Genomic DNA, 17835 nt, shown 5'->3' with positions numbered 1-17835 from the left:
AGAAGAGTGACTTTCGACTTTGGACCATTAAAGTGCAATTTAGTAAATGACAATTGTTTTTTAACTAATTCACTCTGAAAATTATTTTTACATCTTTGGGGATCTGGTGAATATCTAACTCAGCTTGTGTGTGTATGTGTGTTTGCCTAAATGACATGTTGTTTAGTCTTAATTGATTTTGAACTTTTAATAGATGCATCAGGCAACCCATGATCTTCTTCCATTTCTCTTTATTACTCAGCATTCTGTTACTGATTTGTACATATTTTCATTTAGCTGTGGTTCACTTATTTTCATGATTATTATAGGATATTCCATTATTTTCATATTATTTTCATAGTTATACAGTTATTATTTTCATATTTATGATATATTTTTGTTTATCTGGTATTTATCTGGGCATCCTGTGTTTTCATTTGATTGTGAATTATACTATATCACAATTAAAAATTTATTAATCTAATTCTTTGCATCCAAGACCCAGTAAGATGAAAACAACTAACAAATATACTCTGTATAATGTTATATGGAGTATATTTATATGAAATTATTATTTCATATAGAGACAGGGGAGTAGATATCAAACATAGTATTATTGAGGAATATTCCAGAACATTTCAAATCTGGAATAAATATGTTTCTTTTTAGTTGCTAGCTTGTCTTCTCTCTTTTTATTTGGGATTATTAATGATAATGTAAATGAATGATGTCATACAAATTTTAAGTAGGCCTTTTATCCATAAGCAAAAATGATGAGTTCTCAAGCAAATTTACTTTTTGAAGCACCAATATTTTCCCATTTCTCTCACTTCTACAGAAGAGTCAGGTTAAAGCTTTTCTTTTTAATAAAGCAATATTAATCATTATGTTTTTCTTTCTTTTTAAATATAGGATAATTGCAGGGGCGCCTGAGGGCTCAGTCAGTTGAGTGTCCGACTTTGGCTCAGGTCATGATCTCGGGGCTTGTGGCTTTGAGCCCCACGTTGGGCTCTGTGCTGACAGCTCGGAGCCTGGAGACTGCTTTAGATTTTTGTCTCCCTTTCTCTCTGACTCTCTCCTGCTCACGCTCTGTCTGTCTGTCTGTCTCTCTCAAAAATAAATAAACATTAAAAATAAAAAAGAAATAAAAATAGGGTAATTGCACAGTTTTCAGTAGCCATCTTCTCGCCTATGGCAGAAATAAAATTGTATGACTAACATAAATACCTGAAATGTACATATCACATTTTAAAAAATAACTTCATTAATTAGCTCTGTGGAATCATAGTCTCTAATATTTACCTGATGGAATATTTTAACAAGAATAGACAAGTGGGGCACCTGGGTGTTTCAGTTAGTTAAGCATTCGACTTTAGCTCAGGTGATGAGCTTGCAGTTTGTGAGTTCAATCCCTGCCTTGGGCTCTGTGCTGACAGCTCAGAGCCTAGAGCCTGCTTTGGATTCTGTGTGTGTGTCTCTCTCTCTCTGTTCCTCCACTACTTGCGCTCTCTCTCTCTCTCTCTCTCTCTCTCTCTCTCTCTCTCCCTCCCTCCCTCCCTCTCCCTCTCCCTCTCCCTCTCTCTCTCAAAAATAAAAATAAAGATTAAAAAAAAAATTTAACGAATAGACAAGTAATTTGCTGCTGGAGAGCTCTAGTCCACCCATCTTAACTTATAAGCCTTCTGTTGAGCATGTATTAATTAGGTCATGATGAGGAAAACTCACCCAGAAATTCTGATGTGATAATCTTTAGGGCTTCCATAACTTTTGATATATTTCTATATGCTCTATTCTTTTTCTCTTTTTAATGTGTTTTAGATGAGGGAGGGGCAGAGAGAGGAAGAGAAAGAATCCCAAGCAGGCTCCACATTCAGCATGATGCCCAATGCAGGGCTCCATCTTACGACCATGAGATCATGAAATCAAGAGTCAAACGCTTAACTGGCTGAGTCACCCAGGCACCTCTACTCCTTTTATTTTAATTGAAGAGTGTTTGACACAAAATATTACATTAGTTTCAGGTATATAACATAGTGATTCAAAATTCTATAGATTATGCTATGCTGACGGCAATTGTAGCTACCATCTGTCATAATACATCACTATTACAATACCATTGAGTATATTTTGTATGCTGTGCCTTTCTTCCCCATGACTTATTCATTCTGTAAGTGGAAGCCTGTGCCTCCCACTTCCCTTCATCCATTTACACCCCACCCTTCTTCCTTCTGGCAGTTATGAGTTTATTCTCAGTATTTATGGATTTCTTTCTGTTTTTTGTTCACTTTTTTTTTTTTTTTAGATTCCACAAATAATTGAAATCATGTGATGATTTTCTTTCTCAACCTGACTTCACTTATTTTAGCATAATATCCTTTAGGTCTATTCATGTTTTCATAAATGGCAAGATTTCTTTCTTTATGGTTGAGAAATATTCCATTGTGTGTGTGTATGTGTGTGTGTGTGTGTGTGTGTGTACATACATACCTACATACATCCTACATCTTCTTTATTTATATATCAATGGATACTTGGGTTGCTTCCATATCATGGCTATTGTAAATACTGCAATAAACATAGGAGTGCACATATATTTTCAAATTAGTGCTTTCATTTTCTTTAGGTAAATACTCAGTAGTGGAATACTGAATTGTATGGTATTTGAATTTCTAATTTTTTTCATGAACATCCAGTCTGGTTTTCACAGTGGCTGCAACATGTTACATTCCCACAAACAATGCACCTGGGTTTCTTTTACTCCACATTTTCACAAATACTTGTTATGTCTTGCCTTTTTGATACTAGCCATTCTCACAGGCGTCAGGTGATATCTCATTGTGGTTTTGATTTGCATTTCCATGATGATGAGTGATGTTGAGCATCTTTTCATGGGTCTGTAGGCCAACTGCATGTCTTCCATTACTCTATAGGCTCTATTCTTTAGTGCAGCTGCACCTGAATGCAATCACTTAAAAGAAAATTATGCTCAAAATATAATGATTAGAAAGCCCTAGACAATTTGAAGTCAGTAGAATAGCACACACTGAACTTCAAAGAAATAATTTATATACATATACATGCTACAATATCCTTTTCCTCCTTTCTCTAGCCAAAGCGTTTCCAATTTATTGACTTTTGGGGTAGAGGAATATTGACACTCTTCTCATCAAAGTCACCTTGTCTGCCCTGTTTTTTAGTTATTAATAAAATTCAGAGACTATTAGTTTTCACCATCTATTAAACATAAAAATTGTTGGGCCGCCTGGGTGGCTCACTTGGTTAAGCGTCCGACTTTGGCTCAGGTCATGCTTTGCACACTGACAGCTCAGAGCCTGGCTTTGGATTCTGTGTCTCCCTTTCTATCTCTGTCCCTCCCCCCCTGCCCCTCCAACTTGTGCTTGCTCGCTCTCTCTCTCTCTCTCTCTCAAAAAGCATCTTTGTATATAAATATTTAAAAAGTAAATAAATAAATAAAAATAAAAATTGGTTTTTAAATGTTTTAGTGTATGGTCTATGATCCAAATCAATAAATATTAATTTGGCTATTCACATTTATTGAGCAATAAATACATATGTGAGATACTCTACAGGGTATCGATCAATAGGTCCCTATTCAATAGTTTTAAAAACTACCTACTTGTACCATGGCATTTTCTGCATTTAGTACTTTACACAATATTCTAGTATCAATAAAATGCATGGTTCCAAGAAAAAAGAGACCATCTATTAAGTTTATACAACATGGATGTCATGGGTATCACAAAGAAATATAACTTAAACACTATACTAACTAATTGAGTAGCTAAGAAAAGAGAGCATGAAAAAAATACAATAAGATATTTGATTTTTAAGTTCTTTGCATATAAACACAGTTATGGCTATAAAAACAAATCATGGCTTGGTTCAGAGCTACAAGATAAAAAACAATCTATTTGCTTCTTCTTTGTTCATTTAATTTGAAGCCAGGCAGAGAAGGAGAGCCCATTGTTAGCATCATACCATGGACTAAATTTTGGTTTGCCTTCTTTTCTAGCCTCCCTTCATCTCCTTTTCCTTTGTATCAGTTAAGTGCGTAGTGACCATTTTCCTCCTCTCATCCATTTAAGGTCAACTGACTTTCTAAAATCCTCCATCATGCATATTTCATGGTCTTTTATAGACTGCAGTGTTAAACTTATTCATAATATATACTTAATCACATATTTGAAAAATTAGTATTTTATTTTTCTAGAATAAGAGATGATTTTTTCTAAACTTTTTTGGCATGTATCAATAAACTAAAAATGAGATTGAGTGATGAGGGAAGTTATGGCCCAAACAAATTAAACATAAGGGGTATAGGTATCAGTCTGTAGGGAGCTTGGTAGGGTACAGGTGCAGGGAGCAGGAAGAAAAGATCATAGGGTCCACAGAGACCTACCTTCTTGTTTTACTCATTCTCTATGTGTTAAAAATATACCCACTGACACTTGAAGACTTAGAGCATTATCCAACTCAAGGTCCTAGGCCAGTTGTTTTGTTTTGTTTATTTACTTTTGTAAGTAGAGATGGCTATAAATATTTTTATCACCAGCTTGTTGCAAGATCGTGCACAATACCCACCCAAACTGTACAGTTCCCATGTTTCTCTTGTGTCTCAATCTTAAGATAACCAAATCCTTCTTACCAGTTAGTGCTAATTTTAACCCCATCTCTTATTCTTCTCCTCTTGCTCTGTCCTTTCTCATCCTCAAGTCCTACAAATGCATATTTTATCTTTTCTGGCACTTCTGACATTTAAGTTTGTGTTTAATGATTTCTTGCCCTGATCTTCAGTATCTGACACCTTGCAACACTATCATTATCTTATTTCTACCTCAAGTTATAATGTTTCTGACAAGAGTGAATCATTGCAATGGAGCCTCTTAATAGGGGCATTACTGTGGCAATAAAAGATGTAAATCGCAGTCCCAAACAACCTAGAAGAGCAATCATGAAACAGTGATCAATGATTAAATGAACTGCACATATAATTATATACATATAAGGTCAGATGAATCACTTGAGCTGAAAAGGACAGGGAGTATTTTAGAGAAATACAATTTGAATAAGGAGCAGATCAAGTTGTGAAAGTTTTATAGCAGGTGGAGCAGGTTGAACAAAAGTACAAAACAAAGAAAGCATATACATTTAAGGAATAAAAGTAATAGTAAACAATACTTGTAATAATTGCATTGTTACTGATCCATCCCTTGTAGGGCATACTGTTTTAGGGGTTTAGTCTCTTATTTGATGGGGATAGATTTACATTGAATACAAACAAACTTTCATCTAATGCTTTGTATAATGATTAATAATGAAGCTCCTAGGTATATCTCTTAAACTCCAGGCTTTTATTATTTAAAAAAATTCAAACATCCCCTGTAGGATCTTATGAATATATATTTTTAAGTTCTTTTTATTTTAAGAGAGAGAGAGAGACAGACAGAGAGAAGAGGGGAGGGGGAGAAGAGAGGAAGAGAGAATCCTAAGCAGGCTCGACATTGTCAGTTGTCAGCGCAGAGCCCCACACGGGGCTCCATCTCATGACCTTGAGATCATGACCTGAGCCAAAATCAAGAGTTGGTCGCTTACCTGACTTAGCAGTGTAGGTTCCATCTCTCACTCCCACCCTCTGCTGGATATTCTAAAAGGACTATAACCATAACACGACTGAAATTGAAATGTTTCAGAATTTCCTCAAAATATGTTTTTTGTTTTTCACTTTTTCCTAACTTAAGTTACAATAGCAACATTCACCCAGTGCTAAAAACTTGAAACATAAAATTACTTTGGATACTTACTTGTTTTTCAGTGTTCAAATCTAATCATTAAATTCTTTTGTTTTTATCTATCATCTTTCTTGCATGTGTCTCTTCCTCTCTATGCCCCTGCTTCACCCTTGACTTCTTGGCATTGCTTGACTAAATTGTCATGAGATCCTCTTACCAGATCTAATGACCTTAGGCTGTCATCAGATCCAGCTCAGTTTTTACCCAACTGCCAGAGTAATAGTTATAAATTCAAATCTGATTTTGTTGCTTTTTTTGACTTTAAACTTCACCATTCATGAAACACAGCAATCAGCTCTGCTATATTCCTGTTAGTAATAGTGCATGCATTATTAATATCAACAGTAATCATGGGGCTGACCCCCATTTCTCCAGTAATCTTTTTAAGCTACTTGTGCATATTGTTAAGGTTATTCTAATAACATAGTCTATAATTTCACTTAAGTGGGAAACACTACATCATGAATTTTTCACTTATATTGCCAGAAAATATAGGAAAAAGTTACCATTCTGTTTTTTAAGTCCTATAACATTGTCTTCTTGCCCTTCCCTCATCCTTATGGCAATTATTACTTTACCCCAAATTAGCAAACTGGTGGCCTGCAGGTAGAAATTGGCGCCTATAAATATATTTAAAAGTATTGGTCTATAGTTAAAAATCATGAGATTGTAAATTAAAGTCTTGGTTTCTAGCTTATCTTGAAAAAAAATGCAACACTAGAAATACTATATGAACTTTCTTAGAAGATGATGGTTTTCTGGAGCCGAGGGACCACTGCCCCTTTTAGATAGTCTGACTATTCCATTTGCCCTCAATTTACCCATACAGCTTAATTCTACTTGTCTATACTCTGTCCCTCTAGGCATTTGGGTGTGGGAGTCCTACTCTACCATAGACTATAGAGAAACAGAATGCTTGTCTCATCCTTTCCAATATTAGATGGAAAGGATTTTAATGAGCCTGGTTTCTCAACCTTCTAGCACTTTCAGTTCTACTATGGTAATGGTAATATTGTGAATGTTCAAGAAGTGAGTTTTGGTAGAATTGAATGATACATGTGAATGAGGTACTGCAAAATCTTCCCAAGCTGCCTAGAAACATGCATTTTCTTCTCAACTTGATCAAATGTCTTGCCTCCCTAATTTAATTGGTTTAGTTAACCATCTGCATATTTATTTTCCTCTGTTTATCCAACCTTGCTTGGCTTTAATTGAATGTTCCTGGATGGCAGAGTTCATGCATTTTAATGCCCTTTGTACCATGCCCAGTGTCAAAAAATGCACTGGTAGGTGTAATTGCTAAATACTTCCAATAAACACATGCAGAAAATATTTCTGCATCCTTTTATTTCAATAGTAATTAAGCGATTAAAAATATAGATAACTTAATAGCCTTATTGGCAATAATAAACCTTTCAAAACACTTATTTAAAGCCATATCAAGTTGAGACTCAACCAGAACTGTATTAGTATCTGTAATTAGGGTCATTGTAGATCAAAGGGTCTCCTGTGGCCGCTAGAAAGAATGAATCTCCCAGATGCAACAAATGATAACATTAATGGTTTATGCTAAGAGAGATTTGCCTGAGACTTCTGATGTCCTGTGACTAAGCTGCAAGAATGTGTTTCTTACACGTGTACCATCATCAGCAAGTCACTTTGTAGCATCAGTGACCTGCTCACAACTCTCTAAATTCAGAGAAGGTTCAGCAGCTTGGGCCCCTGAAAAGGTATTTGGAAAGTTTCCCAGTTTATGTGCTGTATAAGCTGGAGGCAGTATAGTGATAATTAATAAAGTGCCAGACTGGATAATTGTAGGAACTGTAAAAGATACTATAAAATGTTGTTACCGGAGGTACAGACACACCTGTGAATGTGTGAAGTTAATTTCTGTGAGAAACATCACATGTGAGTGGATGAGGACGACAGAGGTGAGATGTTCTTTAAATAATTCAGAAGGGAAGCTCTCTTCCAAAACGTAAAGAAAGGAACTCCTGCTGGTGAGATAATGCAGGATTTATTCAAGGAGTTTCTCTTGTATTCTCTTGTTATACATACTCATCTTCTTGAGCAATTTTTAAATAAATAGTAAACCTCCCTTTATTGTGTAACAATACACCTCTTGACACTGTAGTATTGAAAGACCTGATCTTATTTTCTCAATGTCACCCTAAATTCTGTGCAGACAAATTTCCATTAAGTTTTCCTACACAGTAAGTTAATGACAGAGAAAGGAAGAATAAGAGTGAGGATACCAACCTCATAAAATTTTCATGAGGAATATTGAGGACTATTGAGATTTGCTAAATTATAAGCAATTTACAGAGCTGATAATAGATCAATGGTAGCTCTCTTTCTATCATTTTTTGTTGTTAGTTCCATTATTATTGAAATGAAAACTAAAATCCTTGAGGTGAATTACTGCCAATGACTATTCTGATCTTCTTTTGAAGTGTCTTATACATGGGCTGTATAACATAGATGTATGGAGGCAAAACTCCCAAATCTTAATATTGCCATATAACAGTATTTTTCCCCAGACCATTGCATTCTCTTGTGTATCGGGCTTAGAGATTAACTATGTTATTCTAACAATTTTCTAACACCAGCTGGGTGTCCTATAGTTTGATTCAATTCTAACCACCCAGAATTAGTGTAGACCCTACCGGTTAAGGATTTAGTGCCTGCCCCCACTTAAAATACCAGCTGCATGTCCCAAGTCCCTAGGCTACCTCCATTTCAGACTAACTTGGCTGTAAATTTGGTGGTTCCCACAGTCCTCCTTCAGGTTTGATAATTTGCTAGAATGATACAGAAAGTGCTGTACTTATGAATGCTCATTTATTTTAGAGAATACAAATGAAGAGCTAGATGAAGAGGTAAATAGGGCAGGTCCAGAAGGGTCCCAGCATAGTCTCTGTGGAGTTGGGGGATGCCACCTTCCCGGTACATTAGTATGTTTACTAATAAGGAAGCACCTCCAAATTTCATCATTCATAGTTTTTTATTGAGCTCTCATTACCTAGGCATGATTATCATTGGCCATGCAACTGAACATCTCCTGTCCCTCCGCCCACCCTGGCCTCCAATTAGGGTTAAAAGTTCCAATCTTCTAGTCAGGTGGTGGGCACCCCCTCCAGAAGCTGTCTAGCCACTCTTCCCTGGCCTCTACCCCTTGAGTCATGTCATTCCTATACACCAAGCATGGTTAAAATTATTAATAATAAATGACACTCCTTTCGCTCAGAAAACTACAAGTATTTTAGAAGCTCTGTGCAAAGAATCAGGAAAAAAAGACTCAATATATTTTTTTTATTATACCACACAAACTATTTCAAATATTGATTAGGCTGAGTTTCTTGTCCTTTGCATTGTGTTTTGAGGATTTCTAAATTTAAAAACCTTGACTTCTCTTTTTTCCATTTTTAAAAGAGTTCAGTCTTATAGAAATTGGCCTGACATAAAGTATACAAAATTATTTACATACGTATTTCTCTGCAGAAGCTATACAAACTAGTTTGCCCAAAATGCATATACGGTTTATTTTATTTTTTGTATTTTGTAGACTTTTGGCGCATTAACTCAAATTGTTTGCCTTTTCTTTGCATCTGAAATTAATATAATCTCTATTTCAAATCAAATTATTTCTCCACTCTCAATATATTTCTTTTTCACTTCATTTTCAATTATTTCTGATAGTAGGCCTATTCAATGATAGAATTGTAGGCTCAAAACCAATCAGGTGCAGTGTAGTTATAATCAAGTATAATCAGTATTTATGTTTTAATTAATTTTACTATGGGAGTGTCCTCTAAAGAGACTCTGTCTTTAATATAAGTATCTTCTTTTAAATACAAGTATGAAACCTATAAGGAAACAAAAGTAGAGACAGAAATTATGATACCACAACATGTTACTCTTTCTTCCTTCCTCCCTCCCTCCTTCCCTTTTTCTTTTTTTCTTTCCTTTCCTTTCCTTTTCTTCTTTCTTTCCTTCCTTCCTTCCTTCCTTCCTTCCTTCCCTCCCTCCCTCCCTCCCTCCCTCCCTCCCTCCCTCCCTCCCTCCCTTCTAACTTGAAAATATAAAAGCATTTTGGTTACTTAAAAAGTTCAGTAAGTTTTTGCTTTTTTCTTACTAAAATATTAACATAGTCTTCACATGATATACTTAAAAAAGATATGCTAGAAAATTTTCTTCCTAATGAAATTTGTAATATGGCCTCTCCAAGTGTTTATATCCATCGGAATAAGTATACATACATACATGCATATTTATAATAGAAATCAAAATGCCTTTTCCACAGAGTTATGATGAGAATTCAGATCTTTTTAAATATCTACATTAAATATCCAAATGCATATTAATGTCTCTGTTATTAAGGTTTTTACTGCTTTTGTAACTGCCTTTTTTTTATTTCTAGGTAACCTTCAAAGCCTCAAAACATTCAGTTTCACCAGATTTAAAATACGTTCTTCTGGCATATGATGTCAAACAGGTAAAAAGTGATCTTCTTTGAAAATCTTTCCTTGTGATTCATTCAGGTAACAAGTCATAGTTTTATTTGGTCATCTCCTCTAGAAACAATTTGACATATCCAATAGCTGCAGGGGGATACTGATAACCGGTATTGCACAAGAGAGGTTTGGAGAAAGTGTCCTGTCTTCCATACCTGGCTAGCAAATACCTGCAGCAGTCTACTAGGTCTACATGCTTCCTAGTCTATCTCTTTTAGAGGGGAGTGTGGAAGGTGTATAGCAAATTGGACAAAGTAAGCCTTTTGCCATTTTCAGGACAGCCTTATTATATATGCAAGTGCTTCATGTATGCATAGATTAAGGAGTTTGCTGATGGCTGTGTCCTGAGATGGAGTGTACATAATGGGAAGGGACTGGTGAAAACATTGATTCTGGTTGTGGTCAATGAATTCTTTTGTGGTATTTGAGCATAAGCCTGTGGTTGTAGAAAATTCTGAAAGCGGGTCAAACCAAGGAATCAATTCTGAACAAATAAAATGCTCTAATTGCAATTAGCATTTCATTATTCTGTGTCAGCTCTACAGCACACAATTAGAACAATATGTATGGTTGTTGAGTATTTTGTATTTAGATATAATTTGCACTGTTAAGAAGCAAAGTAAATGTTGAAAGGCAATTCAGCAGATTAGCTTTTGTAGAAAATAAATGATTGGAAATTATTCAAGAAATTTTTATGTGCTTTAAGACAATAAAAATTTATAGACTTAAGACAGAAGTCCTCATATAAAGCATTGAAAGCCTTTGAGCACATAAAATTTCACAGTTCCAAGGACCTTCTAAGTAATTATTTTAGTCTTTTAGTATTTTGGAATATACATGCACTATGTTTTTAGACAAGTTTATATATTTTCATTTAAAATAACTAATTTACACTGCAGAAGATGGGAGATTATGATCAAAGATCTCTTTTCCCATTATAAATCTTGGCCTTTTTACTTTACTTTTGTCCTGTTCCTTGTATTCATTGAGATTTGAAAAATACATGTGATAGGAGAAAAACATTTGTTTTATAAACAAAATATTACAATTTCCAAGTTTTTAACTAATATTAATTATCTAAACATTTTTAACTTCATATAAATCTGTATTAAACTGATAATGAATTTAAAAACAAAACAGGTTTTAGTAGCTACCATAATCAACAGTATGTGGAATGAGCAGGGGGATAGACATAGACATCAAAGAAATAGTTTAGAGAACTGGGAAACAGATCCATACAAATTTGACAGAAGTGCAAATGTAATTCAATGGAAGAAAATAGTTTTTTCAGTAAGTGTTGCTGGAGCCATTGGGCATCCATAGGCAAAACAAACACACAAGCAAAAATACACTGATCTAGGCCTCACAGTATATCAAAACTCAGAATGGAGTTGGTCTGTAAAAGAGGATGAAAATCCAACCTACAGGCTGGTAGGAAATATTCGCTACTCCCATATTCAACAAGGACTAATATCTAGATTATATATAAAAACTCTCAAGACTCAAAGTTACAAAAGACAGAACAACTGTACAGTCTTGTGTACACGTCCACGCAAGATTGAATCATCTAATTCAAGAAACATACAAACAGATAGAGGTAATATGACACAAACACTTGTATCCACTGTGTACAGCATTGTGTGAGGTGTTAGGGAAGTGATAGTATGGAAGAATAGAGAAAATTTCCATTCAAGATGATCATGGTGGGAAGGGAAGCCTTTGATGGGAATTGAAGAGCAAATAGGTAAAGATGAACAGAAAAGCATCCCACATGGGCAATAACATAGGGCTTTGTGGAACTAGCATTACATCTTGGAGGGATAGCAGTCCGTTCAGACTAACTAGCCTACTGGTAAATAACAAAGCTTTATACCTAGTGGAGCCCAAATTATAGAAGAACTTGAATTCCATTTTATTCTTTATAGTTTATACTGAGATGGCCATTTGGTAGCTTTGATGGTTTTAGAGTAATGAAAGGCCATGATTTAATGTGTGTGTCTGTGCATGTCTGGCTGTGTGTGTGTGTGCGTGCGTGCACATGTGTATAATGCCCATTAACAAAGACGGGAAGAAAACAGTCATACAAAATGCAACCACTTAAATGCATCCACTAAAATTATTGCGGTGTGTTTTATTCATTCCTTTTATCCCCTTTATATGTAAAAGTAGGTAAACAGGAATTATCATATCTTAAGCATTATTTGGGGCAGGCTGGAGTTGGACGCTTAATTGGCTGAGTCACTCAAGGTGCCCCAAAAGTAACATTCGGTAACTGAACTGAAATTCACAATAGTCAACACAAAATAAGCTGCTTTAAAGTGTACGATTCACTGCAATACAGTACATTTACAATGTTGTGCAGCTACCCCCTGTGTCTAGTTCCAAAACATTTTTATCACCCAAAAAGAAATCCCTGTATCCATTAATCCATCAGTCCCCATTGTCCCCATCACACCTTTTGGTAGCCACCAATCTGATTTCTATTTCTGTAGATTTACCCATTTGGATATGTAATGTAAATGAAATCGTATGGCATGTGACCTTTTTGTCTGGCTTTCTTCACTTAATATAATGTTTTAAGTTTTATCCACATTGTAGTATGTATTAGCAGTTCATTTTTTATGGTTAAATAGTAACCCTTTGTATGTATATATCACAGTTTGTTTATTCATTTATCCTTTGAGCAATATTTGCCTTATTCCCACCTTTTGTCTATTAAGTATAGTGCTGCTGTGAACACTTGTACACATGAATTTCCTGAGTGCCTCTTTTAAATTTTCAGAGTATAAATTGAGGTGTGGAAGTCCTGGGTAATATGCTAATTCTGTGTTTAACTTTTTGAGGAACCACCAAACTGCTTTCCAGAGTGGCTGCACCATTTTATATTCCCACTAACAATGTATGAATCCTAATTTCTTTGTATCCTCACTAAACACTTGTTTTTTCCATCTGTCTTCTTTTTTTATTTTGTTTAATGTTTATTCATTTTTGAGAGAGAAAGAAAGAGAGAGACAGAGTGCCAGCAGCAGAGGGGCAGAGAGAAAGGGAGACACATAATCTGAAGCAGGGTCCAGGCTCTGAGCTGTCAGCACAGAGCCTGACACGGGGCTCAAACTCAAACCATGAGATCATGACCTAAGCCAAAGTCGGATGCTTAACCGTTTGAGCCATGCAGGCGCCCCATTTTCTGTGTCTTATTATAAACTATCCTGAGTGTACGAATTGGTATCTCCTTGTGGTTTTGGTATTCACCTCCCTAATGACTAGTGATGTTGAATGTATTTTATATGCTTGTTGGTCTTTTGAATTTCTTTTTTTGAGAAAGGACTCTTGAATTCCTTTGCCTATTTCTTTATTCTTTTTGTAGTTGTGTTTAAGAGCTCTTTTATATTCTGGACAGTAGACACTTATATGATACATGACTTGAAAACATTTTTTTCCACTCAATATATTGTCTTTTCACTTTCTTGATAATGTCCTTCGATGCGTAAATTTGAAAAATTCTGATAAAGTTTAATTTATCTACATGCAAGCTCTTAAAGTTGTATTTAGGAATCCACTGCCAAACTGAAGGTCATAAAGTTTTATCCCTATGATTTGTTCTGAAAGTTTTATACTTCTAGTTCTTATATGTAGGTTGTTGATTCATTTTGAATCAATTTTTATATATTGTGTGAGATAGGTTTCCAAGAATAACACATTTTAAGGCTCCTGATATATTTGGAAGCACTGCTTTCCAAAATCGTCACGTTGCTTTATACTGCCCTTAGGCAATGTGCGGCTTGTTACATTACCATCTTTACCAACTTAGAACTGTATTTTAAAGAAAAAGTAATTATTAACTTGATTATCTACTGATCAAATACACATACACATTATCACTCTCTCTGTTTCACACACACACACACACACACACACACACACACAGAATCAGTATTAGTTTTATATAACTATGCAATAAATTGCCCCCAAATTAGTGACTTTTTAAAAAGAGCGTTTATTATACTCTCTTTCTGTGTAATGGGAATTTGGGATTGGCTTGGCTGGATGGTTCTGACTCAGCATTTCTAGTGAAGTTACAGTCAACCCTGAGCTGGGTCTTCAGGCATCCGACAGCTTAACTGAGGTTGAAGAATATGTTTTCAAGGTACCTCATTCACTTGGGTTTATGTAAACTGGTGCTAGCTTTTGGCATGAGGCTTCAGGTTTCTCCCTGGGGACCTTTCTAAAATACTGCTTGAATGTCCTAATAACATGGTACTTGGATATCTCCAGAATGCATATTACAAAGGATAAAGGCAGAAACTTAAATGTATTATATAATCCTTCCTTAGGACTTACCTGTTACTTTGAGGGTGCCTAGGTGGCTTAGTCAGTTAAGTGGCCAAATCTTGATTTCAGCTGAGGTCATGATCTCAGGGTTCATGAGTTCAAGCCCCTGTGTCCGGCCCTGTGCTGACAGCACAGAACCTGCTTAGAATTCTCTCTCACGCTCTCTCTCTGCCCCTATCCCACTCACATGCTCACTCTCTCTCTCTCTGAAAAATAAATAAACATTAAAAAAAAAGTTACTCATTACTTTCACAGACCTTTTGTTTTAATTTGATTTATTTAAATAACAAAAAATAAAAATAAAAACAGTTCACCCATTTTTCCTATGTCCCAATCCCATGTCTAGCGACTACCAATATATTCTCTGTATCTATAAGCTTAGTGCTTGTAATTAAATTTTTTAATATTCTGCATATAAAAGAGACCATATAATATTTGCCTTTCTTTGTCTTATTTCACTTAGAATAATGCCCTCAATTTCCATCCATGCTGTTACAAATGGAAAGATTTAATTTCTATGGCTGAATAATATTCATATACATATATGTGAATATACCTGTTGAACCCCTCTAGTGTATTTTTCAGTTCAGTTATTATATTCTTCAGCTCTGTGACTTCTCTTCACTACTTTTGTCTATTATCCATCTCTGTTGACATTCTCATTGTGTTCATCCATTCTACCTCTCGGTTCAGTGGGCTCTTTATGAACATTACTTTGATCTCTTTATCAGGTAAATTAGCTCTGTTTTATTTAGTGTGTGTGTGTGTGTGTGTGTGTGTGTGTGTGTGTGTGTGTGTGTAGTTTATCTTGTTCTTTCATGTGGAACATATTCCTCTCTTTATGTTGGACTCTGTGTTGGTATCTATATATGAAACAATCACCTTGCCCAGTCTTAAGAGATGGGCCTTGTGTAAGAGATGCACCTTGTTGTTCAACCCCGCCTGAACTCCTGGTTGTCTCTCAAATCTCTGTGCTTGTCCAAGCAGCCTATTATATTTTTAAAACATTCTCAGTAGTTGAGGCTATGCCAATACCTGTCAGCATCCCACAAGAGAGGATCCTAGCACTTCGATTCAGGCTGAGTGGAAGCCAGACCTCAGGCAGCAGCTTCTTAGAATATGCCAATATATATATCCTGTGGTGGGCCTGCAAGTGTAAAAGCCATGTGATCCGAAGGTGTACTTTTTCTCCTCTTTTTATTTTTATTTACTTTTTTTTTTTTTTGGTCACAAAGGTCGGTTCTAATTCAGTGTAGGAGACCACTAAGAAATGAGGACTTGGGGGACCATCTTAGCAGCTGGCTAACTTAGTCCCTTATTTTCTTATTTTATCTATCTATCTATCTATCTATCTATCTATCTATCTATCTATCTTACACGCAAAGTATAATCACTCTTTCCGAGGTTCCTCAGATTTTCATCCATTGCAGTTCAGCATTTTTGTTAAATCAGGTCCAGATCTTGAGAACTTTCCGTAGGCATGGCTCCTTGGCTGTCGTTCTCTGAGTATATTTATATATTCATACACAAAATTAAATGTATTTATATACACCCATATAGATATAAAAACCACACACATATTTCCTTGTTATTTATATCTTATGTATTTGAATACTGGTTTAACTAACATTCTCAGCACCTATTTTCAGTTTTATTACCTTCATTGTGAGTAATGTATTTATGTATGCCATTCCTTTTTCTTTTGTTGTCTTTGTGTATTTTTTAAGCCACATGTTTGTGTAATTCAATGATAGGTTTTATTATCTTTTTTAAACATAATGTTTAAAAAATATTTCGCCTTTAATTTTATTTTTCTTAAAAGAAAATTTGAATTTTGTGATAAAATTCATCTTTTACTTTGCTATGTTTTTTTTTTATCTCTAGGCTTAGAAACATGTCCACCAGTATGAAAATACATCATTGTACTTCCCCCCCCCTTTTCTTGGTTTTTATGCATATATGTTTATTCCATCCTATTTTCAATTGTTCATGATGGTGATTAAAACCAATCTTCCTAAAAAGTCATAATAATGGAAAATACCTCTCTTTTGTATAAATTAACATTGATAATAGTCACTTGGGAGGACCACAAAGGAATATTTTCGATGTATTATTAAGAGGTCACACAGCACAGTTGAGAAATGTAACCTGACTCATGGTTACCACACATGTCCTCAGCCTCAGTTTCCCCATTGCTGTTATAAAGAAGAAGAAAATATGAATTACTTCTCAAACTTACTATATTGAATAATTGCCTGGTATGAAGGGAAAGTCATGTGATGATAATTCTGCCTTGAGTAGATATCTATATCTGTATATCTATCTGCCTACCTATCTATTTATATATGGTGGACTTTTAATTTTTGTATTGGATCATTTCTCTGATCACTAATTTTTCTATTACCCTGTTTCTTCTTTGACAACTAGTTAAATAAGAGATTGCAGTAGAGGGGACAAATTTTTGTTGAGCACTCATATTGCGCCTATCATATGGGAAATGTGTGTATCAATTTAAACCTCCCAACGTTCTTGCTCGTTGGCCAGTGGTAGCATTTTTTACAGAGGTAGGAGACTTGGAAATCTAACTAACTTAATGGCCCCACCTCACCATTTCAACATTGGGACACTATCCCATCTTTCTAGGTCCAAAGCCCCTGGTCTTTTGACCACACAGCCATTTTGAAAGTCTTTATATATCTTCATAGCTTTATTCTGTATGCTGGAATAATTATTTTCTCATTCATTTGAAATCATATCAACTGTTCTAATTAAGTAATTGCAAGACAAATGGTACTTTTATTTGAAATGTTCATGCAGCATTTATTATGCTTCTCCATGCTTGTGGTTTACATTTCATTTTTGTATCTGCTTCTTAGAAGGTTTTTTTTTTTTTTCGTTTCTTTTTTTTTTCCAACTGTGGAATGAATTTTTATGCCATAATTTGAAATTGGTAAAAAAAAAAAAAAGAAATTATGTTAATGATCAGATTATTTGTGGTTAAAAATTGGCTAGTCTTTAGCATTTCTTGTATTAGGCAATGTTATTTTTTGTTATTTGAGTCATAAGTCATAAATAGTTTCAATTTAAACATTTAAATACATTTATTTTATCTTTTTAATGCTTATTTTTGAGGGGGGGAGGGGCAGAAGGAGAGGGAGACAGAAAACCTGAAACCTTCTCCACACTGTCAGTGCAAAAAG

General features: G+C 35.1%; 1 protein-coding gene across 2 annotated transcripts in view; it reads left to right on the top strand.

The window, feature by feature from the left end:
* The window catches only part of DPP10 (dipeptidyl peptidase like 10), a 635980-nt gene that overhangs the window by 327159 nt on the left and 290986 nt on the right, over nt 1–17835 (top strand). For both annotated transcript variants that reach the window (XM_027055933.2, XM_027055935.2), the window contains exon 5: nt 10210–10284. In XM_027055933.2, the coding sequence (XP_026911734.1) occupies nt 10210–10284 (75 nt within the window). The remainder of the gene's footprint in view (nt 1–10209; nt 10285–17835) is intronic.

Source organism: Acinonyx jubatus, chromosome C1 (genome assembly GCF_027475565.1).
Source record: "Acinonyx jubatus isolate Ajub_Pintada_27869175 chromosome C1, VMU_Ajub_asm_v1.0, whole genome shotgun sequence".
Taxonomy (NCBI): Eukaryota; Metazoa; Chordata; class Mammalia; order Carnivora; family Felidae; genus Acinonyx; species Acinonyx jubatus.
The sequence above is the reverse complement of the archived record's forward strand: the minus strand, read 5'-3'. Positions and strand labels throughout refer to the sequence as shown.